Below are 27,830 nucleotides of genomic sequence, written 5' to 3'. Positions count from 1 at the left end.
CTTTTCTTTTTAGATGGTTTTAATGCAGACAATACATACTTTGTTTAATAGCAACAGAAAACTGTGCACCTGTTGAGCCAGAGTTGTCTCTTCTATAGAAATCTGGTTTTACTGCTAAATCTTGTACTTTTTTGTCTCCCCCTCTAACCTTATGAGGTGAAAAATTAATGGTACTACATCTGAGTCTTTTAAACTCTAATGGCCTTGCTCATGAGGTTATTTTTCTGATAGAGTTAACCGACTCTCGAGAAACAATGTTGTATATTATTCTCGGCATACGGTGTTAGTACAATTTAGATGCCTACAAGTAAAATTACATATTTTGTGCATTTGCAACCCCCACCTCTAACAAGGTGTACTTTTGTATTCATATCAAACAATTGCAATTCTTGTCTCGGAGTCATTTCTGTAAATTATTACCACTGCATATGTTCACATATCACGTCTTGAACTCTCTTTTAAGATTTGTCGCTGATAAACTGCAATTGAACTAAATGTTATTGTTAAATAACTATTTCCCCACTATCTTTTCTTTCCAAACTGGTGTCATATTTGTTCAATAAAATAGTAAAGTTGAACATCAAATATTTTAATTTCATATCACGTAACAACCTGAACTTTATCTTTGCTGATGGACATTGTATTTCTTTAGACATGACCCCCCCTTTTTTTAAGACTATCGTGAGAACATTTTATTTCTCACTTGATAACTCGATATTTGATTCTATTAGTCAAATATTTATGGAACTTTTCATTTTTTTTTTCTTAATATTAAAAAAAGAGAAGAAAAACGCCTTTTCTACTTATTCATTCTGGAGGAGGAATTTGATTTTTTTTTTCAATTTCATTGTCACAGATGTGCATATACAAATGCTGAGCCGTGTACAAAGAAAACGACTATAAAAAGAGCGTGTACAGACCGATGATCATGTACAGCATGTTTGAAACGAGAGAAGGAGCACAGTCATGGTTTAAAATAAGTGCCGTGCTACACGTAAAAGGGAGTTGGAGTTATTCTTTGTCTTGGTCTCCTTTGCAAAGTAGACTGCATATGTGTGTACAACATTATAACTGTAACATGTTTTATCACAAATGGCTAACACTAGAACCAGTTTATTCACAAAAAAATTTAATCAATAAAAAATAAAGTCAGATATTTCTTTTTATAGAAAGACTAACAGATAGAGAAATATGTTGAAAGACAAGTAGATAACTATTCTTCACTCTATAATAAGGACACACATATATTACATGTTCTGGACCGTTCTTGACAAACTATAAACTGTGTATGTGTAATGTAAATAAAGTATCAAATTAAAAATTTACCATTCTAAGACTTAATCTTGGAGTTCTGTGATGAAAATACGAATCAACAGGTTACCCGATGTTCCTATGTTTTGCCTTCCCACAAGTTTTTATTGCGGGGAAAATCCAGACCCCCCCCCCTCTCCACCCAAGGGCCCTTAGGATTGCAACAAAAATTAAAATTATCTCCATTTAGAAGGATTTCTCTTTCACTAATATCATCAGAACAGATACTACACTTTTGCTCCTAGTCCAGATCGATTAACTAATGTTTTTCTTGGATTTTTTTAGATGATTAACTTAAAAAAAACTTTGAATATTGTTTTCTCTTGATCTTCTTTTGCAGGACATTTTTTTCTGCTTAATATTTTAAGTTAAAAAAAAAAAAAAAAAAAAAAAAAAAAAGGGGGGCTGATCATCATCCAGGTGTTCCATTTTTCTGTAATCATCTCTATTTATCTCCAAATGTGTTATTTGTTCATTTTTGGGTTTTTTTTTTTTGGAGTAAACAGATTGAATTACCAGTAACACCTCTAGAAACGTGCATATAAAAAAAAAAATTGTTATTGAATTGCAGAATTCTTAATTTAACATTTTATTCAAAGTTCCATTCTAAGTATTGTAAACATTACGTTTTAGTTTTGCATCTGAAAACGTGTTTCTATTCAAATTGATCTGAACTATATAAAATTTGCTGTTTATATTATTGAATCCTACAAATATATGAACTCATATCTCATCACAAAAAAGTTCTGGATGAAACCATTTCAAGTGGGGACATGAATTGGGAAAACTATTAACAAGTTAGATAACCACCTCAGACTTACCCTGCCGTTCCAAATGAATTTGGAACAAAAATTCACTTGAAAGTAAAAAGTAAATGGCAGATTTTTTTGTCGTTTTTTTCTTCAAGCAATTAGAAATTAAATTACAGATGCAATTCCATGATTTTCTGAATACTTTAGCAATATATATCAAGATAATAATGGCAAAGCATAAGAGGGCGTACACTAGTTATTAGAATTAAAAAAAAAATTGATTGGAAGAATATATAATTGTTTAAAATTTTTTTTTAGTACTTGTAGGTGGATATATGCAAGTGAAATATTGAGAAAAATTTTAAATTAAAAAAAATAAATTTTATATTTCTCCGATTCTTCATTGGTGCAAATTGCATTGGTTCTTGTTATTTTGTAGTGAATTTCGAAACATGAAATACTGAATTTCAAGTGAAACCAATGCTATCTACTTAATTGTCATGTCGCAGTAATGAATATATCCAAAAATTATGAAAAGCGATTCAGTAGAAAATTATTAATGAAAACAATTTTCAAAGATGATTAGCGAAAATCAAGTTTTGCTAAACTGGCCAAAGATTTTCAGTTTTCAGAAAATATTTAGCCCCCTTTTATTATAATTAGAACTCTCGTTTTTTGGGTTTTTTTTTTTCTTTAGAAAACTCACTTTTTGCTAATTGTCTTTGAAAAGTATTTTTATTAATAATTTTCTACTTTATCGTTTTTCATAATTTTCGGAAATTTTCATTACAGTGTCACAACAATTACGACAATTCAGTAGATACCATTGGTTTCATTTGAAATTCAATATTTCATTTTCTGAATTTCGCTACAATAATGAGGAACCAATACATCGAATCACTTATCTCCCCCTTTTTTTTTAAAACGTAAAACGCGTTCAATGGAACAGATTCATATTTTTAATTAAAATACTCAATCTTCCATAATTTTTGGTGTAGATATCTACTTTTATCTGATATACAAAAGTTATATAATATATATGTAACTTCTTCATTTACTCACATAAAATTTATACGAAAGTATAAATTTATGCGTAAACTTTAAGTATTTACTTCAAAAGTGCTCAATACGTAGGTAGAGCTAGTTATTAAGTCATAAAATATATATGGCGATTAAGCTACACTGAATATTCCACGTTTCATCCATTCTAGGATTCTTCAGGCTTATGCGCATAAGCCTGAAAAAGTCTTAGAGTGGATGAAACGCGGAATATTCAGTGTAGCTTAATCGCTACATATATATTTTATAAATTACTAATATACATACATATATATATATATATATATATATAAAAAAAACATATAAAAGTTTTCCTGTTAATTTATTTTGAATTGTCATACTTCACCTGCGTGCGTTTACCTACAAGCTCCAAATATTTTTTTAACTGAAACAGAATATAAACGTTTTAAGTAAATCTTTTTGATAATAATTGTTTTGTTTTTAATTTATTACATAAAAGAAATAAATGTACCAGAACATGTTTAAAAAAAAAAAAAAAGTGTAAAAGAAATGAAATTAAAAAAAAAAAAAAACAAACCCCCCAAAAAAACCCGAGCATCTAATCCATATCAACTGTCCAACTTGCATCAGTCTCTTCCGAATCATATTCCTCTAATAATTGAAAAAAAGATTTCGGCATCAACACTTCAGGACTGCTGTCAGACTCTTGTCCATCTGTGTCGGAATAACTATCAGAGGGTTCATAGCTAGCATCATCAGAATCAGCTTGTCCCACGGTATATTCAGGTTGATGAGAATGTCGTCTATCTCGGAATGTTTGGCCACCACCAACTGTATTCTCCATAGCGCTACCACCGGAAAGAGCAGTTCTTTCCTCGACAACACGGATATCATTAGCATCTGACTGGATGCTGGCTTGCCATTCACGAATCGATCTCCTCCGACTTTGTCGGGTTCTGCCACCTGACGGCAGAGATTGACGACCAGAGTTTACCATTAACCGGGGACTGTAAGTGCAAGCTGTGGTGGAGACTGGTAGGCTGTTGGTGGTTATCGGCGGAGTCATGATAGCGGAGGGGGACATGGCAGGAGTTGTGACAGTCGGTGGGAAACGACTGCAACGATGACACTTTGGTACAAGTTGACATGGCGATTCGCGAATGTTTATCACAGATAAGTCCACTCGGTTGCATACGGTTTCCATGGGAACAGCTTGCGATGCAGAATTGTAATTGGAATAGTCACGTGTCCGACGGCGTTTCACAAGAGGTCGAGTCTCTGTGGACGAAGAGTTGGAACGTTTTGCACACCAGTTGGTGTTCGTGTTATTGAAGGTTTGCTGTGCGGATGAGGTGTAGCGATTTGAAATATTCATCAGTCGTTCATTGAGAATCTTTGCTTCGTCGTTGCCTGTAGAGTTGACTTGCTGGCAAGCTGGACCGACTCTAGAATTATAGGAGGTTCTGGTGGACATTAAAGTTTTTTGAACGGTCGCAAGGTTTGAAGAGGAGATTATATGCTCAACCTCCTCATCTGGCTCAATCTTAATAGATACAGGAATATCAGTTTCAGCGATGGCAACTGAATCCTGCTGAGAGAAACGCACAGACTCTTTCCCTGTTTGAAGAAAGCGGGTCACATTATGCTGAGCTGGTGTACTAACTGGTTCTGAATTCATTTCGATGTACCGCTGTCTGTGCTGATACATGGTCAGCTGCTGCATGGGTCTTTCTACACGTCCTACAATAGCGTTATTATAACTAGTTGCCAAGGATTTGTTATTGGATGTGCATATATTCACAGTGCTTGTATCATTTAGTTGTGTATTTTGTATATGGTTAATCACATTATTGTCAATTGGAGGGGGAGAATAGGCTGGTTGTACAACACTGACAGCATGCGGATCCTCAACAATTGGATCCTCTTCATCACAGTTACTCCCATTGTTCTCAGCTGGAGAGCTTGGACAGTCATCATTATCTTCATCAGTATTATTGTTTGCATCACTATCATCATCATCGTCATCATCATTGCTTAAGACATGGCTGTTTTCTGAATGGGTATTGTTGTTGTTGTTGTTCTCAGTACTGCTGCTTGTAGTCCTGTGCGGTACTTGTTCTGTAGTCGAAGATGCAAATGTCACTTCAGTGTCCAGTACCAATAAGATTCCACGGTTGGTTTCATCATCGCTCAAGTCTGAATACATTACAACATTGTTTTCGTACATTTCACTGTCAGAGTCATGAAAGGGAGAAGAGGGAACTGGTGAGTACTGCGTTGACGTAACAGAAGGTGATGATATGTAATCGGAAGAGAGATAATGTTCCTCCGAACGGTGAAGATAAGATTCGCCATCACCTGCATTAACGTCAGCATTGTCACCCTCTGGAAGTGCTTCATTGGAAGGATGGACGTTTACACTTTCTGTGGACTGATTAGCGTTGTCGTAGTCATGTTCTGACCAAAGATCGCCCGACTCTTCATAGAGGTTTCTCATCTCATTTGGTGTTTCAGCTTCATCGGGTGCAGACTCAGAGTGGACATTGGCCACCAGGGACGACTGAATGGAAGATGATACATCACTTGGAATGTCATCAAAGTCGTCGTCGTCATCTTCCTCTTCATCCGACTCGAATATTCCATTATCACTGATGTTATCATAACTGTACTCGATAGGAGAGTCATTTCCTCCATCATCGGAATCGGCAACGTAAGAAACATCCAATTCTCGGTCAGTCAAATTATAATGATCTTCTGCACCAGTTTCTTCATTATCAATTTCAGTAGCATTATTCGGGATCTCTTGGTCCAAATTAATATCGGAATAAGAATCGGCGGGCAAGGGGTATCTCTCTCTATTTTCTAAAGATTCGTTCATCGGACCTCCGAGATTGTTGTGGGGAGTGGAAATACCATCGCTTTGTCTGCGACTTTGTCCGTTTTCAATATTGGGTGGGGTAAAGTCATCATCTTGCAGTAGAGAGAAGGCATTGCTATTTGAAACTGGGCTGAATTCAGAATTAAAGACGACATTCCCTTCCTTCTCTATCTGACTCACCTCACTGGTGATTCGATCAACAGCATTTGCATAAAATGCAAAGTAATTGCTGATAATAGACAGTCGAGCATCGGTGTTATCCTCGCCCCTGGGGATGACACTGATTGGGGTGATATCTTCATCTTCTTCATAAGAGAAGAGGTTAGACATACTCTCACCACGGACAGGAGTACTATGATCAATGTTGTGTAGCAAGTTTTCTACTTTCTTCTTCAACAAATCCTTCAAAGAGACCAGCTCTTGAATTTTCTTCCAGTATTCCTGAATTAATTTCTGTTGTTCTGAAAATAGAAAAAAATAAATAAATGAAAATAAAAAATTAATTTTTATCATAGACATGCTCTTTCCTATAAAATCAATATTTCATTCTGAATAACCATTTTACTTTGTTGAATGTTGGTTCATATTGTTAAAAACAAATGTTATTTCAAGTAAATTCCTTAAAAAAAATTTATTGATCAGATTTATTTCTGTATTTTATAAAAAGAAAAAGGAAAAAAAAAAAGGGGGGGGGAAGTAAGTCTGTATTCGTCCATTACAGACTCACCTAGTTTGAAAGAGAAAAAATATTTTGGATGACGTAGTTAGAGAAAAAAGTCAAAGAAACCAATAAATACATGACCGAGCAACGCCAGGTGGGCATAGTTTATTTAAAGTTTATTCAATTTTACCCTAATATTAAACTGCACATAAAAAAAAAACAAAGAAAATTGGCACAAAACTTTTATTTACTTACATGTTAAATTTAAGAGAGTACACCAAAAGTTGTGCTAATTCATCAAATTTATTTTTTTTAAACAAAAATGTCACACCTGCCATTTTTTTGTTAATGGCTAAGGGGCATAATTCAAACTAATTCACACACAGTTATAATAATACTGGCTAGAAATTGTTTACTGATCAAACTTGATTTTATTTTATAGACACAAAAATACTGCATGAATGTGTACATTTTTTGTGTACAGCCTTTTTTTTTTAAGCTAACAAGTATGTACAAAAAGTTTTTGGTGTAATTACAATGTTTTAATATTAACATAAAACTGGATAAGCATGGTACACTTGCGTATAAAGTCCGATGATGGAAAATATGATGGTTTGTAATGCTGAGTAGAGATTTTCATTAGATAACTGTTCTGTTAATTTTCAAAAAAATAAACGATACTTTAGCAGAACAATGGACTAATAGCATCACTGTCTCATTTTACAAAAGCAAAGGAGATGCATTGACGTATGGGAGTTCTAGAGAACTGTGACTCCTTGAGCATGACTTAAAGATCTAAGAGTACTCGTGAATAATCATGGCTTTAGTCGAAATACACGGACAAGAATGTGGTTGTCAAGCACTGAAATCAGATGTTCTTTTTCTATTACAAGAAATTTCTCCAGCATAAAGAGCCACTTTTTCACATCTTCATTCATCAAACACAGGAATATATAATCAAAAAACAGAGCTTTACCGGTTTCATTTGGGTTAACAAATGTTTTCAGGAAAGATGAAGATTTTAAATTCATTGAAATAATGGCAGAAACATAACCATGGATCCAAATAAAACTGGTAACCATCTGGTTTGTGAGGATTTATTTCCATCTTTAATTTTTCTTTTGTCTTTTTTTCAAAACCTATCTTTACAACATTTCATTTTATGATATATCATGTTTTTATTCTCTCTCTCATACACACACACACAGATGTAGACAAAATATATCTGCATGAAGTTATTGAAGTTGTCAAGAAGTCTTAATGCAATGATACCATTGGAGCAGGTAGAAGAATGATAGCAAAAGTTAGGAGTGGATAAAGTTTAGGTAACTTCTGTCATTACTAACCAGCATAGAGTTACTACTGTTTACCATAGAAAGAGTCTATCAAGCATGCTTATGCAATGTGATTATGCATACTGACCAGTAATGGTCAAAACCATGTATTGAGTGAAGAGAAACGATACAATGGATATTATGTGTAACAGAGGTTTAGTTCTGATGAGCTCAGAGGAAGATTAAATCTGGACAGTATGGGGAGGGAGGGATGTGTACCAAACACGAGGCTTTGGTGGTGTGGCCACGTTGAGACAATGGATGAAAGTTCTTGGGTTAGTAAATAAGGTCACAGCAAAAGGTCAAAGAAAAGTGATAAAAATGGACTTGAAAGAAAGATAATAAAGACTTGGTCAGAGATAAGTTACTTTGGAAGTCAATTTCTTAAAGCTATCCAACACATACCAGCATATAAAACAGACATAAAACCATAGACAATATATATCCTGTCTTCATAAATACACAAATGATAAGGGCTTCAAAAAAAAAAATAAATAAATAAATAAATAAAATAAAAATATCTTGTCCTGTTTTTAAATCTCAGAAACAGCTACAAGGTAAACAGCTGATGATCCCGCATTTTTATTTCACAATTTAAACTATGGTTTCTTGTTTATTTTTTAGTTATATAGTTGAAACGCATTTTGTAATTATGAATTTTCTAGTGCTAAGTCTACAATATGCTGAACTACAATTAGGAATTAAAACTGCATTTTTTTTATACTAGCTGGATACCCGGCGTTGCCCAATCATACAATACGTTTAAACATGTTTTTAATTTATGCAGATTGCGTATGTAGCATTATAGAATCAATCCTCTATTGAATATTATAAATTATGATGGATTAATTTGCCCGTTGGATTAATTCACTCAAAATAAATGTCAACTGATATTTCGGCTTGACAATGAATGCCCTGGAAAGCCACTTTTCATCATTGATTAGTTTTAAAATATGCAAACAAAGAAATGATTTGCGTCAATTTTAAATGGTATTTCTTCTTTTAGCGTAAAATTGAATTCATTAATAAGAAAAAATAAAATGGTGAGGTACAACCGGGCTTGAACAGGGGATCATTCGATCTGTAGTTGAATGCTCTACTGCCGAGCTATATTTCCAAATGTCAATTGTTTTTTTTTTTTTTTTTTTTGTTTTTTTTTAAAGACAAAATCATTTGTTGAGATTTTATTATGCCAGTGTAATGTAAAATATTATTCAGTAAAAAATCTTTAAGAAAGACTATTTTTAAGATCAGATTTTTTTATTTTTAATACTCAGCAGATGAATTTCTGTACAAAACATATCTAAGAACACTGCCAGACCTATAAATTACCTTTGTGTGAAATTTGCAAAGGATAGGCTCAGCCGTTTCCAAACCTATGAGGAAGAAACTAACTCACACAAAGTGACTTTATATAATACTAGCAGGGGTGCCCGACATTGCCCGGGTGTTTGGAGGTGTGTGTGTGTGTGCGTGTGTGTGTGTGTGTGTGTGTTGGGGGGGGGATAAATAAAAAAAATAATAAAAAAAAAAATAGAAACTAAAACACCGAACATGATGGAAAAAAAAAAAAATTCATTTGATACCTCGGATCGAACCTGCAAGCTAAAGATAACAGTGTCACTGACCACGTGAGCGAATTTAGTTTAAACATTATAAAAAACAACCTAATTCAAGGAACAGCATCTTTTGTGCATGCATATTTGGCTAGACTGTCATGAAGGAGCGATTTTTGCTACCCCTCCCTGTAGAAAAGTGTCCCGTTGACGGTGAAGGAATTAATGTTTTTTAGCCAATATTTCCATATTTGTCGTCTGAAGGTTTGAGCTTCAAAATGATACTTATCTGGTGACAATCCGTCATTTGTGTGGAAAATTTTTGCAGGACACACAAACGCACACATACACATTTTGCCTTTTATATAATAGACTAGCGGAGGTACCTAGCATTGCCCGGTTGTTTGTAGGTGTGTGTTGGGAGTGGGTAACAAAAAAGAAAAAAAGTTTTGGTAGGTAGGTAGGCTCGAACCAGGAGCCTTGAGACAAAGGTGGACAATACAATGTGAAAAAAGCTGACATTTGAGTGCTTTTTCAAAACCAATATGCAAATATCAGGAAGTTTCATAAGAGATGCTGCTAGCTTACCAGGCTGAAAGCAACCTTGTAAATTTTTTTTTTATTTTAAAACTCTACATACGTATATGTTTCTAGCCTATATGTAACTCTGACAAATACACATCAAATTATTTTATTTACTATGGAATCTCTCTATATATATATATATATATATATATAAAAGTGAACGTGTCTGTGTCTATTTCCTTACGCAATAACTGTCAATTTTTAGTCTACAGACTCGAAATTCGATATACAGCGTACCGAGATTTGGGAAAATCGATGTGATCGCGTTTTGGCCAAAAATTTGGCAATTAAGGGGTCAAAGTTCAACGATTTGACCTTTGAGAACTCTACCAAACTCCTCCAACAATTTTGGGTCTACGCACTTGAAATTTTAGATTTTTTTTTTTTTTTTTTTTTTTTTACACAGTAGTCACCACTTATCAAGGCCCGGAAGCCACTCAGGGATAAGGGTTATTGCAAGTACATTACGTTAGTGTGGAGATTTGATGAAGTGTTTACTTAAGGGGGCGGTTCATTAGGAATTTGTTAACGTTGGACTTGAAACCATCCAAGTTGTAGTCAGGTGGGAAGCAGGCAGACGGAACAGAGTTCCACAGGCGTGCAGTTCTAAGAAAGAAGCTTTGTTCATGGAATCTACATTTTGATTTAGGCACAGATAAAGAATGAGGGAAATTTTTCACAGTGGATTCAGCTAGACGGGTGTTTTTCGTGAAAGATTGGCGAGGGGGGACCAGAGATTGGAGTTCAGACGAGCACCTGCCATGGAAGTAACGATAAAACAAGGATAGGCTTGCAACATCTCTTCTGTAGGAGAGAGGTTGCAGGGTAGAGAAAAGGGTATCCCCCACTAAGCCACAAAGTCTATTTTGTACTCGGTCAAGGCAGGATAAACTGTTTTTAGCAGCTCCTGCCCAGATATGGCAGCAGTATTCCATCCTTGGATGTACTTGGCTTTTATATAGATAGAGAATTGCATCAGTAGTGAGATATCTTCTGGAGCGGTACAAGGATCCCACCATCTTTCCAACGACCTTGGCAACAGACTTGATGTACGTGTTCCATTTAAGATCAGGAGTAAATGTCAAACCCAGAAGTTTGTCAAAACATGGGGCCTCTCCCAGACGAGAGTCATCCATCCCAATTGATGCCAGATGGGGATCAGGGCGTTGATGATGTAAGGATAGGAGTTTCGTTTTAGATGCATTAAAAGGTAACCAGTCACGTCTTCCCCCACTGAACTACGCGCTCGAGATCAGAGGAGAGAGAATCAGAGAGAACTTTGTCATTTACAGCCTTTGCTGTGTTGCCGTAGATGGTCGTGTCATCAGCATAGATGTCAACGAATGATTTAAGTATGTGTTTAGGGAGGTCATTGATATAGATCAGGAAGAGAGTTGGGCCCAGGATTGACCCCTGAGGGACTCCAGCATTAATACTGCATGCCTCTGATTTTTGTCCATCGACCACTACTCTTATGAGCCTATCGGAGAGAAATGATTTAATGATTGAGAAAACATTTCCAGTTATACCGTAGCTGGAAATCTTGTGAAGTAGACCCTTATGCCATACCTTGTCGAAGGCCTTTGATATGTCAAGAGCAATTGCCCTAGAAAGGAAGTCTTTGTCAAGAGATTCACTAATCCTGTGAGATATAACCGTTAGCACATCTGCGGTAGATCTTGCAGAGCGGAAACCATATTGTGTGTCACTAAGAAGGTTGTTTCTGCTGAGGTGGTTGACTATTTCTCTATTTAATATGGATTTCAGCAACTTACTCATAACACACAGGAGGCTTATTGGTCTGTACTGAGAGGGAGATGACTTATCACCTGAATTCTTAAATACAGGGCAAACTGATGAGGTCTTCCAGGGAGTCGGAAAGCACTTCTCCTTAAGGCAGCGCTTAAACAGTTTCGTAAGTAAGATATAGGTTCCTTGGACATGGATCTAACTTAATAACTTGATTTGAGCCCAAAACAATAAATTTTAAGGGGTCATAATAGGGGTCAAAGTTTAAAAAAATTGACCTCTGCATTCTCTTCCAAATTACTCGGACAATTTCTGGTCTAAATATTTGAAATTTTACATAAAGGGTATTCAGAGATAGGGCAAGCTTTTTCATCTGTTTGGGTCGACAATTTTTAGTTACCAATATATAAATGTCTGTATGTATGTATGTATGTATGTGTTTGCATGTTTTCCTTAAACTTTCAATAGAGGCGACGGATTTTACCAAGATCAGTATCGTTTTAAAGTTCGACCTTTCATACGACAAATATAGAAAAATTGGCTAAAAACATTAAAATTTTCCCCTTCAACTAGGCACTTTTCTACGGATGGGGGGGGGGTCACTTTTTTCGCCGATATTTTTTAAAGTTATCCTCTCCCTTAGATTGTCTAGCCTTAATTTTTAAAAAATGTCGCTTCCGGTTTGGCGGTGATCGTAACAGCATAAACGTTACGTTTTACCCAGTTCTCTTCCCCTTTTGCGGTACGGGTTCAAGCCTGCCTTCCTACTACCACTTTTTTTTTTTTGCTCAACATACACATCCAAACACCCGGGCAACGCCGGGCTGAAATGCTAGTATATCTATAAAAGTGAAAGTGTCTGTCTGTCTGTGCGTGTGTACATTTCCTTACGCACTAACTACAGACTCGAAATTTGATATACAGGGTACTGAGATTTGGGAAAATCAATGTGATCGGTTTTCAGCCAGAAATTTGGCTGTTAAGGGGTCAAAGTTCATCAATTTGACCTTTGAGAACTCTACCAAACTCCCGACAATTTTGGGTCTAAACACTTAAAAGTTTAAATATAGTTTCCTTGGACACGGATCTAACTTAACTTGATTTGAGCCCAAAATTATAGATTTTAAGGGGTCATAATAGGGGTCAAAGTTAAAAAAATTAACCCTTTTTTTGTTTTTGCTCAGTATACACCTCCAAACACCCGGGCAACGCCAGGCACCCATGCTAATATTTATTAAAATAAACATTTAAAAAATTTTTTTTTTATTAAATAGTAAAATAGGACGGCATTCTGAAGTCTTTCTAGTAGCAATACACATGAAAAAATTTAAATAGCTTGAAATATTTCAATATTGGTATGCATAGAAAGAGCTTGATGAGCTAAGAAAGAATCTTTTTAAATTTTTAAAATCTGATTAAAATTAAGGAAGTTATGGCTATTTTTGTGCCTCACACATTTGGATATTTTTCCCTCTTTAAGACCATATGCGTTTCGTCACATTTTTTACACTACTTTTTCAGTAAAAATGTTATATCTTTGTTAAAACACAAGACTAAGAAATGAAATTTACCATATAAGTGTATTTTTGTACAAGGAATCAGAATATGCAACTGAAAATCTCCCAAAGTTTATGGTTTCCAAATAATCTGCAGTAAATGTGCATAAATATGCAGCAATTCCTTAAAAATGCCATGTATCCATAAACAGAAAAGAAGTTGGAGAACTCAAAGTTGAATTGTAATGTGCTTTATGTACAAAAAACTTAAATCTAAACATAAGACCATTTAAAAATGAATATATTGCAATATTTCTTTGGTATTATTGTAGATTAACACCTTCTGTTTAACCCCACTCAACTCCTTCTGACCACCCCTCCAAAATGTGATTCTACCTTTTTAGGAAATTATGTATAAAATGCCATGAAAAACTTTAATGAAAGATAAACAAATTATTTTAGAATTGAATGTAAAATAATTTCCTAATATAGGTCATTCTAGCATTTTAGGGCAGTTAACTGTTTTTTTTTTGTTTTTTTTAAGATGATTATGTGTAGTTTTAAGAGGGTTTCTATGCAATGAGAATATGGGGAGGGTTGCCATTCGGACTTTGAATTAATTGTAGGGGCTAAGGAAAATTATGTGTGAACATACTGAAAACTTGACAGAGACAAAGCTAACAAAAACAATATTAGAGGGGGGAGCGGTTAGTTTCACAAAAATTTAATGTAAAATAATTCACCATTTCCTGGCCATTCTAGCATTTTAGGACAGTTAACCAATTTATTTTCATGTGTATTTTTCTTTAAGGAAGGATCTATTTTTTGTTTGTTTGTTTTAGATGCTTGTATGTGGCTTACAAAGGTATTTTATTTGGGGGGGAGGCTTGCCACTCGAACTTAGTGTTATTGTTAGGGTTAAAGAGTGTTTTAGGAATACGAACCGTTACTTCATTTTTGTTTTGTTGTCCTAACTGCAAAATGCCGTTTCCATTTCAAATAAATATTTTACAGAAAGATATATATGTGTGTGTGTGTGTGTGTGTGTATTCGACAGGTAAATAAGTCAGAAAATGTTATATTTAGTTTTAATTTAATAAGAAACTGCGTTGCGAAATTTCAAAGAAAATTCCATAAATTTGTTGATTTCTATTTTCGAGGTTGAAGGTGTTAATTCCATAGGCCGTTTATACTACGCTGGAGCAGGTTGTAAAAATATCTTTCGCTTAATAAGTAGAAAAAAAAAATAACGAAATAAAAAGCTTCCTAATTGTAGTTTGATGTGTTTTCTTTTAAAATTTCAAGAATATTGATATAGATTTTGAAGGTTTGTATTACTATCACATAGATTCGAAAAAGTTGTCAAAAAACAAATATATAACAAATAAATGTTATCAAAAGCAAGTTACTTTTCTACATAACTGGATAATTTTTTAGTGTTTTTATTTAATGTAACATGTTTATTCAGCTTGAAAACAGTGTTTACCGATGTTTTGGAAAATTTAAAATGGCGCCCGACTCTTGAAACGGTAAGTTTGTGGAAAAAAGTTAAAAATAAAAATAGACAAAATATTGCTAGAAACTCGCTCAATATATGTTACCGTGACATGTGACATAGGCTGACATATATTCGGCGAGTTTTTAACAGTATTTTGTATAGTTTTTTTTATTTTTAACTCCTTTTCTCAAACTTACCGTGTCAAAGAGAGTCAGGCCGGGCGCCATTTTTAATTTTCCAATACATCGGTAAACACTGTTTCGAGCTGAATAAACATGTTACATTAAATAAAAACACTAGAAAATTATCCAGTTAGGTAGAAAAGTAACTTATCTTGCCTTTGATAACATTTATTTGTTATATATTTGTTTTTTGACAACTTTTTCGAATCTATGTATAAACGAGATTTTGATACTTATTTTGATTTTGAAAAAAAACATTTGTGGCTGTTCGCAGTAAAACATTGTTTTAATTCGTTGTTCAAAACTAATTTAAAGAATAAAAGTGCATGCAATCTACAAAAGTTTATTTTGTTTTTTTAACCATGTTTTTAAATTTGACGAGAAATGTGAGAAATTGCAACAGATTCAATGAATGTCCGCGTATTCAATCACCGCGAGCGGATATTTTGTCAACACGGTTTTTTAACAAATAAGAAATAATATTTTTATTATGTTTGAAACAACTTTAATAGTTTATTTTGGAAGTATATTCCATAAATAAAATAAAAAACCCACTTTAAAAACAGAAATTACGATTTTTTTATATTTTATTCGCAGTTTTGTCTTAGGGGTGTCAAATTTGCAATGGCGATTTTCCCAAAGATTCTGACACTGCTACAGATTCATAATGCTGAATTGGTTGGGATTGTTGTTATTATACATTCTGAAAACCGAATAGTTCTAAACTAATGTTATTCTGATAACAAAATAGCTCTAATTAAACATAAGAACATTTATATTCATATTTTCATGTTTTTCTTAATTCGTTCTTGAATAAAAATTAAAGAACGCGTGTTGTTTATACACTGCGCTGTGCTATGGCTGATTCTACAGGCTGGAGCTGCTGCTGCTAGTAATACTAACTTCATTTGACCAAATTCGAGAAATAGAAACAATTTTTTTTTTGGGTAGGTCCTTTTAAATTATCAATTACCGCGGTCCTACTCAACATAAAATAATACTTTTAATTGATAAAGATAGTAAAAAGATTGATTTACTTACTACTGGGTGTCCGAAGAATTTTTTTTTCAAAATGTTCGATACTAGTCATATTAAAGTCTTATTTTTAACACAACAAAAAAAGAAATGGTCAAAAGTATTTCGGACACTTGACAGTATTAAGATTAACACCTCTACTGATTGGTTCCCAAATTTCATGACGAAATTCTTCATAGAATCACGGTACGGACCTTTAGAAAACAGGGGGGGTCATTACAAAACCTTACCGAAAACGCCATTTTATGACGTTCACATTTTTATCACTTTATTTGCTTAAAACTCTTAAAATATATAATGTACATTCATATTTATTAATTCATTTGAAAGTATATTCATTTCCGAACAAAACAGTAGTAATTTGAAGACTTGAAGTGCTTTGGTTTAAAAAATATGGCTATTTTAGTAGAACTACCTTGAAATCTGTGATTATCCAAAGCGTTTTTTCGTCCGTGTGTATTACTACTTTCTAACCAAGCAATGTTGGGTCATTGCTAGTGAATGTATAAATAATTAATAAAGATTCCTTGGGTTAGAGTTAGACCATTTTAAAATGAGTTGGAGTCCAGTGTTTAAACTACAGATTCCACGGTTCTGAACGTAATTAGGAAGTTTCATAATTGATTCTTTTGTATGTCTGCAGCAACAAGCGAATCATTTTTCATTCTGAATTGTGTTAGTGATCTTTATCCAAATTTGAAAATTAATCACATTGTATGAACGGATGCCAATATAAACCAATGCACAGACTTTTCTTTCTAGTTTTTTTTTAATGCAGACAATATGTACAGTTTAATAGCAATAGTTTTACAACTTGGCCACTCAGGGTTGGAAATGTTTCACCTTCATCTAATGGAGTTTCTGTGGTGGAAAAGGGTAACGCATTCCTTCTTATAATTATCCCAATTAGAGATCATTAGCAAGATATTTTTTTTGTTAATTTACCAATTTAGTTAATTTTTGTTATTTGTATTATTTTTTTTTATTTGGACTACTGTTCTTATCTTGACTTATTTTCACAGCATTTTAATCAATGTAAGCGACAACCTTCTCCAGATATATTTTATCAAATTCAGGAATCTACACAAAATTTTGAATGGTAGCATTCTCTCGTTTTCTCAATCATGACTATGTAGAAATCTTTAGTAATTCACAATTGTATTATTTTCTCATTTCGGATGATACTAATAACACTCAAGATGAGAACAATAGTCCAAATAATCCAAACTATCAAGCCTCATCTAAAAAATTCAGAAACATAATTTTTGTATTTCATTAACATTGTTTCATAGTTATAGCTTAGTTTTTTTTTTTAAGGTTTTATTACTCGATTGATTGTAATAAGTATTCATTTTTAAAATTGCCACCTAATAAGTTTCAAACAAAGTCGACAACTACCATGTTTTCAGCTCCCCAAATTGTTTCTTTGTAATATGCTTAGTGCTATTCATCTAACAGTTATTTCCCTTGTATTTAACACCCTAGTAACATAAGCACTATTTCTAGGCGGGGTGTGGGTGGAAGATGGTTAAAAACGCCAAACTTAATGGCATTTCTGAATCAGAGTGGTAAAGTGTTAAAATGTCACACATTCAGTCAGCCAGTCTTCTCTTTTTTAGTACAAGCAGACAGAACGAAGAGAAAGAATGGATCTAAGTTAAAGCATGACACATGTAGGTAGTTACTAGTATATTAATGGTTAAATAATCTCTGTATTATTAAAATTATGTTAACACTTCTCATGTATCTGTGTTTCTAGCTTCCACGTAACTTACATTTTGAAAATTATGTGATCGAAATAAAAAGGCAATGGCATAAAAAAACTCCATTTAAAAAGAAACATCCAATTTAAAAAGGAATAAAAAAAAAATGTAATTTAAAAAGGAATAAAAAAAAAATGTAATTTAAAAAGGAATAAAAAAAAAATGTAATTTAAAAAGGAATAAAAAAAAAATGTAATTTAAAAAGGAATAAAAAAAAAATGTAATTTAAAAAGGAATAAAAAAAAAATGTAATTTAAAAAGGAATAAAAAAAAAAATGTAATTTAAAAAGGAATAAAAAAAAAATGTAATTTAAAAAGGAATAAAAAAAAAAATGTAATTTAAAAAGGAATAAAAAAAAAAATGTAATTTAAAAAGGAATAAAAAAAAATGTAATTTAAAAAGGAATAAAAAAAAAATGTAATTTAAAAAGGAATAAAAAAAAAATGTAATTTAAAAAGGAATAAAAAAAAAATGTAATTTAAAAAGGAATAAAAAAAAAATGTAATTTAAAAAGGAATAAAAAAAAAATGTAATTTAAAAAGGAATAAAAAAAATGTAATTTAAAAAGGAATAAAAAAAAATGTAATTTAAAAAGGAATAAAAAAAAATGTAATTTAAAAAGGAATAAAAAAAAAATGTAATTTAAAAAGGAATAAAAAAAAAATGTAATTTAAAAAGGAATAAAAAAAAATGTAATTTAAAAAGGAATAAAAAAAAAATGTAATTTAAAAAGGAATAAAAAAATGTAATTTAAAAAGGAATAAAAAAATGTAATTTAAAAAGGAATAAAAAAATGTAATTTAAAAAGGAATAAAAAAATGTAATTTAAAAAGGAATAAAAAAATGTAATTTAAAAAGGAATAAAAAAATGTAATTTAAAAAGGAATAAAAAAATGTAATTTAAAAAGGAATAAAAAAATGTAATTTAAAAAGGAATAAAAAAATGTAATTTAAAAAGGAATAAAAAAATGTAATTTAAAAAGGAATAAAAAAAATCTAATTCAAAAAGGAATAAAAAAATCTAATTTAAAAAGGAATAAAAAAATCTAATTTAAAAAGGAATAAAAAAATGTAATTTAAAAAGGAATAAAAAAAATGTAATTTAAAAAGGAATAAAAAAATGTAATTTAAAAAGGAATAAAAAAATCTAATTTAAAAAGGAATAAAAAAATCTAATTTAAAAAGGAAAAAAATGTAATTTAAAAAGGAAAAAAATGTAATTTAAAAAGGAAAAAAAATGTAATTTAAAAAGGAAAAAAAATGTAATTTAAAAAGGAATAAAAAAAATCTAATTTAAAAAGGAATAAAAAAAATCTAATTTAAAAAGGAATAAAAATGTAATTTAAAAATAAAAAAAAATCTAATTTAAAAAGGAATAAAAAAATGTAATTTAAAAAGGAAAAAAAATGTAATTTAAAAAAGGAATAAAAAAATCTAATTTAAAAAAGAATTTAAAAAATCTAATTTAAAAGGAATAATGAAATTAAATCAACAACAATGTATTTTAGTTTCTTTTAAAACAATTGACCTTAATCTTTTTTTATAGTTAAAAATTTTTTTTTAAAAGAATGAATTATTTCATAACCATCTGGAAGCATTTAAACTATCAAATAAAAACTCATTTTGACTGGCTTAAAAAAAAAAAAATCAAAACTTTTGCAAGTTATTTTGAATTTAATAAATTTATATAGAATAATTTAATGAATTAAAAAAAGAAAGATTTTGCAAGTTATTTTGAATAACTTAATAAATTTATATATAATTTAATAAATTTAAAAAATCAGAACTGTTGCAAGTCATTTTGAATAATTTAATAAATTTATATATAATAATTTAATAAATAAAAAAAAAAAAAAATTTTGCCAGTTATTTTGAATAATTTAATAAATTTATGTATAATAATTTAATAAATTTAAAAAAAAAATTTTGCAAGTCATTTTGAATAATTTAATAAATTGGAATTAAAGCAACAATACATTACCGAAAAGTTATGGTTTAACAAGAATCTGGTATAATAAATAATTTAACTTCCAAAATCCTTTAAAAAATGTTCTAAAAAGATGCCTGTCCAGAGCCTCCCCTTCTTTCCATGAAAAGCAAAAATAAAAAGCTCTATGATGTATGTGCTCATGATGAAAATAAAATATCGTATTCTAAAAATCACATAAATAAATCAAGTGGTTTTAATTTTAAAGAAAAATCAAATTTTATGGCTTAAACCCAGCGTGACTGTCTCATGACACTATTTTGAAAACCTGCCGAATGAAAGAAAGGTAACAGAAAGGTAAAATTAAAACTTGTGAGATTTTAGAAAGCCATTCTTATCATAGAAAGCACTGGAAAAACTATTTAAAATTAATTTTCTTTATAAAAATAAAACTACTTAATTTATGTGATTTTTAGTGTGTGATATTTTCTTTCTGTCATGGATATGCAAATCAAAAGAGTGGAGTTTTGTACAAACAGCAAAGAAAAACACAAATGGCTTAGTTATAAAAAAACAAAAATAAAATGAATAGAGTCCGGGCAACATCAAATAATTAAAATAATAAATACAACTTACTTTCTGATTTTTGCTTGAGTGCTATCATACAATTGTGAAAGTTTAAATCATTGATTGGTATCTTAAGACGACATCCTTTCGTGCACACAATTTCCCTAAATTCACACGTGTTGCTGACATGCTGCGAGAGATCCTTGCGCAAAAGACTCGCATTGCAGCCGGCATTTGGACACGGCAACAATTTAAATTCACATTTCTGAATGTGGGCATCATACATCTCGAGCATCAGTTTCTGCTCGCAGCCATTGTTGCGGTAATCGCAGAACATCACCAGTTTGTTAATCATGTTCTGCACCAAGGGAAGGATGTTCTGCAGATCCTGTGTTGACAGCCATGTCCGACATGTCGGGCAACTGTTGTGCTCGTTAAGCCACTGCTCAATACACACCTTGCAGAAAACGTGCCGACATGGACTCTCTTTGGCACTGTCCAAGACACATTGGCAGATGCAGCAGATAAGTTCCGGATCTGGAGGTGGAAAGAATTTTTCCACATCGTATCGGGACATTTTGTCTTGTTTTTTTCCTAAAGTTGTTGCACTGAAAAAAATAAAAATAAATAAAATAAATAAGAAAAAACATTAAGTGAATACATCAAACTATCATAATCACATTAACACTGGTTCTCATTAGATCAAAGTTAAGCAACATTTAACCTGGTCAGTACCAGATGGGTGATCCCTGTATGTAGGAGGAGGTTAAGACTTACCTGTAAAAACTAACGTCATCATTTCTCCTGATGAGGATATACATGCGATTGGGTACTGCTTAATATTCCCATGAAACTTCTTTCAAAAGAAGCTGGTTCCACCCACCCAAGGTGAATGACACTTTTTTTTTTAAATTTGACTACATAATCACATCTGTTCCCGTTAGATCATTAAAGTGATATTGAGCCCAGCCAAGTACTAAAATGGATGACCATTTGGTAATACCAATTGCTATATGTGCTCTTAAGCACAGACAGAGATAGGTGTCATCAGGATATTCTTGCCCAAAACCCGCTACATGAAATAATGCAGCACCCCCACAACCCCAGAAGGTTAAGAGACTCGTCCATCATCATCCATCTAACTAGCTGCATCCCATGGAAATTCCAGTTGCTTAGCAACAGTATAAAATGCCTGCAGTATATCAGAGTATATAATTATCACAATTTGTTAATATGGTTAAATGAATAAAACGTCTTAACTTGTAAAAATTCAAATTTCATGTTTGGGAATTTTTTAGATGGATTGATAATTTGTATTATTTGGACTACTATTTTCATCTTTACAATGTTTGGGTCAGTATAATCTGACATGTATATTAACAGCCCCCTCCCCCCAATGGCTACAGTTTAAAAAGTACCAACTCCTTTTTACACTAGATATAAGATTAGTATTTTTATTAATGATGGGGCAAGTCCAATATTTTTCACCTATTCTGATTACAGACTCTTAAAATCTAACTATTCAACTATAAAGTTTTTTTTTTTTTTTTCATTTTAATTATTTTTTTAGAATACCGTAAAAACCATATAATATATATATTTGCAAACGAAAAATACCTTTATGAAGTGGAGGGTGATTTATTGGTTTTAATATTATCGGTAGTTTAAAATTAATATTTATTATTTCATCTTTAGCACTAGCAATGGAATTAAGTTAAAAAAAATCATTTTTGATATCAGAAAATAGGCACAAGTTTTGCCCGTTTTAGATTTTTTGATTAATCGTCCCAACACTATTTTTATTCTATATAAAAAAAATTAATAAATAAATTCTATGTACTAGTTTAATTGCTATAATTTGATTCTAGAAACATAAAAATAAACAAAAAAGGTCAAATATGTAAAAAAAAAAAAAAAAAAAAAAAAATTAAAGTGATATGTTGATATTTAATAAATCTTAAAATTATACAATAGAAATTATTGTTTTTGTTTATGGCATCTGTATCAAAGTACAAAATATTACAAAATAAAAAAAATAAAATAGAGACTGGTTTTGCATCAGTAAATATTTTAATGTTCAAACATTGGGGGGGATTTTATTGAAACAGTTATAAGCAGAAGAGTTATAAATTTATTATATTTTTTACTAGAATATCTTGTCCCTTTTCTTTTCCAGTTTTAACAACTAGTCCTTTTACTTTTCCATGTTTAAGCTTAACCATATTAACCATATTACTTTTCATGCTCGCATTTTTTTTTATTGTAATTAAATCTAAAATCTTAATGATTATACTGATCTTATGTGCTATTAGTTTAGAAGCCAATTTTCAGTGTAAAACTAAAAATATAAGCTTCAAACAAGTGAAAATCTATTGCAAATATAATTTTATTTTGTAGTAAATTAAAAAAATAATAATTAAAGTAAGAATTCTTTGATCAACTTGAACATTAGAAAAAATCCCATTACTCTCTTGAAAAAAAAGGGCCACACGTGAAAATGATGCAGAAGAATGACTTAATGATATTAAGAAATATTTCAACAGTTAACACATGGGATCTTCTTACTATGCTTTATAGCACATTAGAGATGAATTTAATTTTTTTCTTTTATTAGTAAATCAATAATAAAAAATCTCAAGACTTGGATTATCTAAAAACAGAAATACAATTTGATAAAACAAAAATGTTCTTCACTATCGTTTGAACTTTAATTTCTTCTGTGAATAACAACTTTAAAACCAATATTAAACCTACCATATTCATCGTTTAGATAGGGTGATATTTACATGCAATGTAGACAATATTACAAGCATCAAATTTGAAAACATGAACATTAAAAAATAAATTGTCACAGAAAATCGTAAACTAACTTGAATTATCCTATAAAAACAAAAACAAAACTAGACAAGAGAAAGAATTGTATATTTATTAAAAAAAAAAAAAAAAACTAGAAAAGTCCCGACCTTAACATTTGACCTTGAAAAATAGTGTGCACCATCCGTAGCTGGAGGACCATCATCAGGCCTGGTTTGGTTATGATCGGTCCAGTGATGCCGGCTGTAGGAGAGTTGTACACAGACACACACTTAAATGCTACTACTTATATATAAGATTAAATTTTGTTTCCATGAAAATTTATATATATATAAAAAAAAAAGAAAAAAAAAAAAAGATATTGCAAATTGAAAGAAATACCACCCGATTTACCCATTTTCGCACTCTGAACTTGATTGTTTATGGCTTGTGATTCTTATTGCTTTCTACCCCCTCCCCCCATTTTATCTGTTAAGGTGTGTGTATGTGTGTGAAAACTATATACGATGGGGTCAATCCAATCCTTGTGAATAAAACTGGGTACAATGAAACTGTTTGGAAATGACAGAGTACAAATCCCACTTGCCAACAGTGTTTTTTTTTTTTTAAAGGTATTGATTGTAAGAAATGGATGGATTAAGTTCAGGGATGTGATGCCTCCGTTCAGTCTTAAAAGACAAAGGATACCCCCTGTAGGAGCAGCTGTGTGTGTAATTGTAAGGCAAAGGTTGCGCAATTCCCAACCACATCTCTTCTGAATCTGCACTGCTTAAGCCAATGACAAGGAGAAGTCCAGGATGACTGGAAACAATGCTAAGTTAAGCGGAGAGCACATACAACACCTGGGATTCCCAAATGACCACCCATTTAGTACTGACGAGGTCCAACGTTGCTTAACTTAGTGATTCAACGGGAACTGGTGTGTCAACGTTATGCCATATAAAAGTTCAGGAACTTTTGTCATTACTAACTAGCAGAGTGTCATTACTAGTCTATCAAGCATGTTTGCAATGTAATAATGCATGGAATTGAAATCTGGCCAGTAAAGGCTGCGAACACGACAATGATACACTGGGTGTGTAATGCTAGTCTTAAAGACAGGCTTAAATTTAATGACTAAGGTAGGAGGGGGGGGTGGAAATAACTGAATAACATTTGTTTTTGAAACTACAACTTTCAATGTATCTTGCAGACAAGTAGCTAGTGTAAATAGTTGTTTTTAATCTATTTTGTTGGTTTCTAAAACATGATTTGAAGTAATGTTAAATTACTTGAGAAGTAAGCAAAGACAGATTTCACTAAATAATTTACGTGACTAAAATAGGAATTTATCCATAAGAGATATGCATTTATGATATTATCGCTTGGTTAAACTACAAGAGATGTTTTTTTTTAAGAAATTCATAAATTAAAATCTTTAAGACTGCTGATTTTATTCAAGCAATTCAAACTTTCCTGTTAACTGAAGTGAATGAATTACATCCCTTCCACCCTTGCAAGAATTATATATGCAAAAAAGCTTACTCAAAAATCTGACGTGTGGATGTCATGAAAAATGACTGCCTTGATATATCTGTACAGTTGTGCATCAAGTCCGACAATGGAAAATTTTTTTAACAAAGCCAACTGAAATCATCCGAAGATGGAAAATTTAAATATAAATATTATATCACGGATGTGGTGGCAGGTCCAATACTGGAAATATTGAGGACTGAGATTGAGGCTGCAGCAGTGATTTAAAAAAAAAAAAAAAAAAAAAAAAAAAAAAAAAAAAGCAAGACATAACTGATTTAGTTCTATCATTGAACCAATGCTCGGGTGACTTAAAAAGAAAAATCACTTTAATCCACCTCTCTATTATAGAAAAGGAACTTTGCGCATGTAAGTTCATTCCTTATGAACTTTAAAATGGCTCGGCTGATTTTAATGAAATTTCACACAAAGGTACTTTATATGCCTAGTAGTGTTGTTAAATAGGTTTAGTATCGGAATGTCTTTGATAAGTATTGATAATCGAAATAATCCAATGAAAGGAACAGGCGATTTTAACCAAAGTTAACATCTTACACAACATCACAAGTGCATTGGAGAAGTTTTATTAACACACAAGCAAAAAGACCCAACCTATAAGATCAACAGTAGGTTATTTGATATGACAGGGACACGTTCGAAATGAATGTTTCTGCTTAGAGCACAATTAAAGCATGACTTTGACTTTTGCATTTTAAACTTTAATGCAAGCCATATAAAAATAATTTTATAAAATCAACATTAGGTTCTCTATAGCACAATATAGATTACAATATATTGTGAACCAAGTCACAACAAGAGGCATGTGAAACTTTTTCCAGGTGCACCACAATGGGTCCCCAATTAAAGCAGGCAATCGATTTGATTGAAAAATGGGCGATTTCACCAATTCCAATGACAATAAAAAGTAGGGAAATGTGAAACATTCATTGATCATCATTCAATCCCAGGCAATGTCAGGTCACCCTGCTAGTTAATCTATATAAAGTTGATTTTTTTTTTTTTTTTTTTTTTTTTTTTTTAAATCGCACTTATGGCTTAGTGGGGGATGCCCTTTTCTCTTCCCTGCAACCTCTCTCCCACAGGAGAGACGTTGTGAGCCTGTCTTTGTTTTATCATTACTTCCATAGCAATTGCTCGTCTGAGCTCCAATCTCTGGTCCCTCCCCCTCGTCAATCTTTCTTGATAAACACCCGTCTAGCTGAAACCACTGTCAAAAATTTTCCCCACTCTTTATCTGTGCCAAAACCAAAACGTAGATTCTATGAACAAAGCTTCTTTCTTAGAAGTGCATGCCTGTGGAACTCTCTTCCGTTTGCCTGTTTCCCACCTGACTAACCTGGATGTCTTCAAGTCCAACAAACAAATTCCTGATGAGCCGCTCCCTTAAGTAAGACACTTTATCAAATCTCCATTACTAACGATTACTACGATACTATCCCATTGATTACTGTACACACAATATTTATATAAAAGTGACCTTGTCTGTGTGTGCATGTGGAAAGTCTACCAAACTACTGACTTTTTGGTTTACAGACTTTAAACATAATATATAGGGGATTTGAACCTGTGGAACAATTTTGATTTTGTGTTTAGCCTGTAAGAATAACTGCTAAGAGGTCAAAATTCAAAATAAGTACTTGACCTTGACCATGGCAAGATAAGTTGAATAAAGCCGTTATTCACACTATTACTTTTGCGTCTGCACAAAATTAAGCATTCAAAGTTCAAAGTCGCTTAATTTTTAACCTTTCGTATCTGTCGATAGCTCAAATGGTAATGACAAAAATAATTTTATAAGATCAACAATGTATTGTGGACTAAGTGACTGTGGGAAGGTATGTGAAGCTTCTCCCCGGTGCAGGCAATCAATTGATTTGATTGAAAAATGGGCGATTTCACAGATTTCAATGACAATAATTTACAAATGTGGAACATTAGTTGATCCTCATTTAATCCCGGGCAACGTCAGGTCTCCCTACTAGTCTTAAATGCAAGCAAAAAAAGAAAAGAAAACAGAAGTTTAGAAGCATTAAATGAAGGCAAAATTTTCAATCCTTAAGAAAAAAGTCAGATAAAAAGTAACAAAAGCGAATCTGTGTCAGCGACAAAAGGAAATTTATTCTCAATTTTGTTGTTCATGACGATTGTTATTCTGATCAGGTGGAAATGGGTTTGTGCCAATTATTGATCTTTCGTTTTTAAATCGAACAGTTTATAGAAATAATCGATAGTTTGTGCATTATGGGAGGTGATGGAATACAATAGAAAAGAAGAGAGAAGAAGAGGAAAGAAGAGAAGAGGAGAGAGAAGAGGAAAGGAGAGAGAAGAGGAAAGGAGAGAGAAGAGGAAAGGAGAGAGAAGAGGAAAGGAGAGAGAAGAGGAAAGGAGAGAGAAGAGGAAAGGAGAGAGAAGAGGAAAGGAGAGAGAAGAGGAAAGGAGAGAGAAGAGGAAAGGAGAGAGAAGAGGAAAGGAGAGAGAAGAGGAAAGGAGAGAGAAGAGGAAAGGAGAGAGAAGAGGAAAGGAGAGAGAAGAGGAAAGGAGAGAGAAGAGGAAAGGAGAGAGAAGAGGAAAGGAGAGAGAAGAGGAAAGGAGAGAGAAGAGGAAAGGAGAGAGAAGAGGAAAGGAGAGAGAAGAGGAAAGGAGAGAGAAGAGGAAAGGAGAGAGAAGAGGAAAGGAGAGAGAAGAGGAAAGGAGAGAGAAGAGGAAAGGAGAGAGAAGAGGAAAGGAGAGAGAAGAGGAAAGGAGAGAGAAGAGGAAAGGAGAGAGAAGAGGAAAGGAGAGAGAAGAGGAAAGGAGAGAGAAGAGGAAAGGAGAGAGAAGAGGAAAGGAGAGAGAAGAGGAAAGGAGAGAGAAGAGGAAAGGAGAGAGAAGAGGAAAGGAGAGAGAAGAGGAAAGGAGAGAGAAGAGGAAAGGAGAGAGAAGAGGAAAGGAGAGAGAAGAGGAAAGGAGAGAGAAGAGGAAAGGAGAGAGAAGAGGAAAGGAGAGAGAAGAGGAAAGGAGAGAGAAGAGGAAAGGAGAGAGAAGAGGAAAGGAGAGAGAAGAGGAAAGGAGAGAGAAGAGGAAAGGAGAGAGAAGAGGAAAGGAGAGAGAAGAGGAAAGGAGAGAGAAGAGGAAAGGAGAGAGAAGAGGAAAGGAGAGAGAAGAGGAAAGGAGAGAGAAGAGGAAAGG

At 32.5% G+C, this 27,830-nt stretch overlaps 1 protein-coding gene across 3 annotated transcripts in view; it reads right to left on the bottom strand.

Moving 5' to 3' along the window:
• Positions 1 to 3,539: 3,539 nt before the first annotated feature.
• Positions 3,540 to 27,830, bottom strand: part of LOC145252489 (uncharacterized) — a 44,596-nt gene continuing 20,305 nt past the window's right edge. For all 3 annotated transcript variants that reach the window (XM_080111923.1, XM_080111922.1, XM_080111924.1), the window contains 2 exons: positions 20,385 to 20,923; positions 3,540 to 6,422 (listed from right to left, as the gene is read on the bottom strand). In XM_080111923.1, coding sequence (XP_079968049.1) covers positions 3,682 to 6,422; positions 20,385 to 20,892 — 3,249 coding nt within the window. In that variant the 5' untranslated portion in view covers positions 20,893 to 20,923 and the 3' untranslated portion in view covers positions 3,540 to 3,681. The remainder of the gene's footprint in view (positions 6,423 to 20,384; positions 20,924 to 27,830) is intronic.

The sequence above is a fragment of the Euprymna scolopes genome, chromosome 29, assembly GCF_053919585.1.
Source record: "Euprymna scolopes isolate OS-2025 chromosome 29, ASM5391958v1, whole genome shotgun sequence".
Taxonomy (NCBI): domain Eukaryota; kingdom Metazoa; phylum Mollusca; class Cephalopoda; order Sepiida; family Sepiolidae; genus Euprymna; species Euprymna scolopes.
This window is presented reverse-complemented; position numbering and strand designations above follow the sequence as displayed.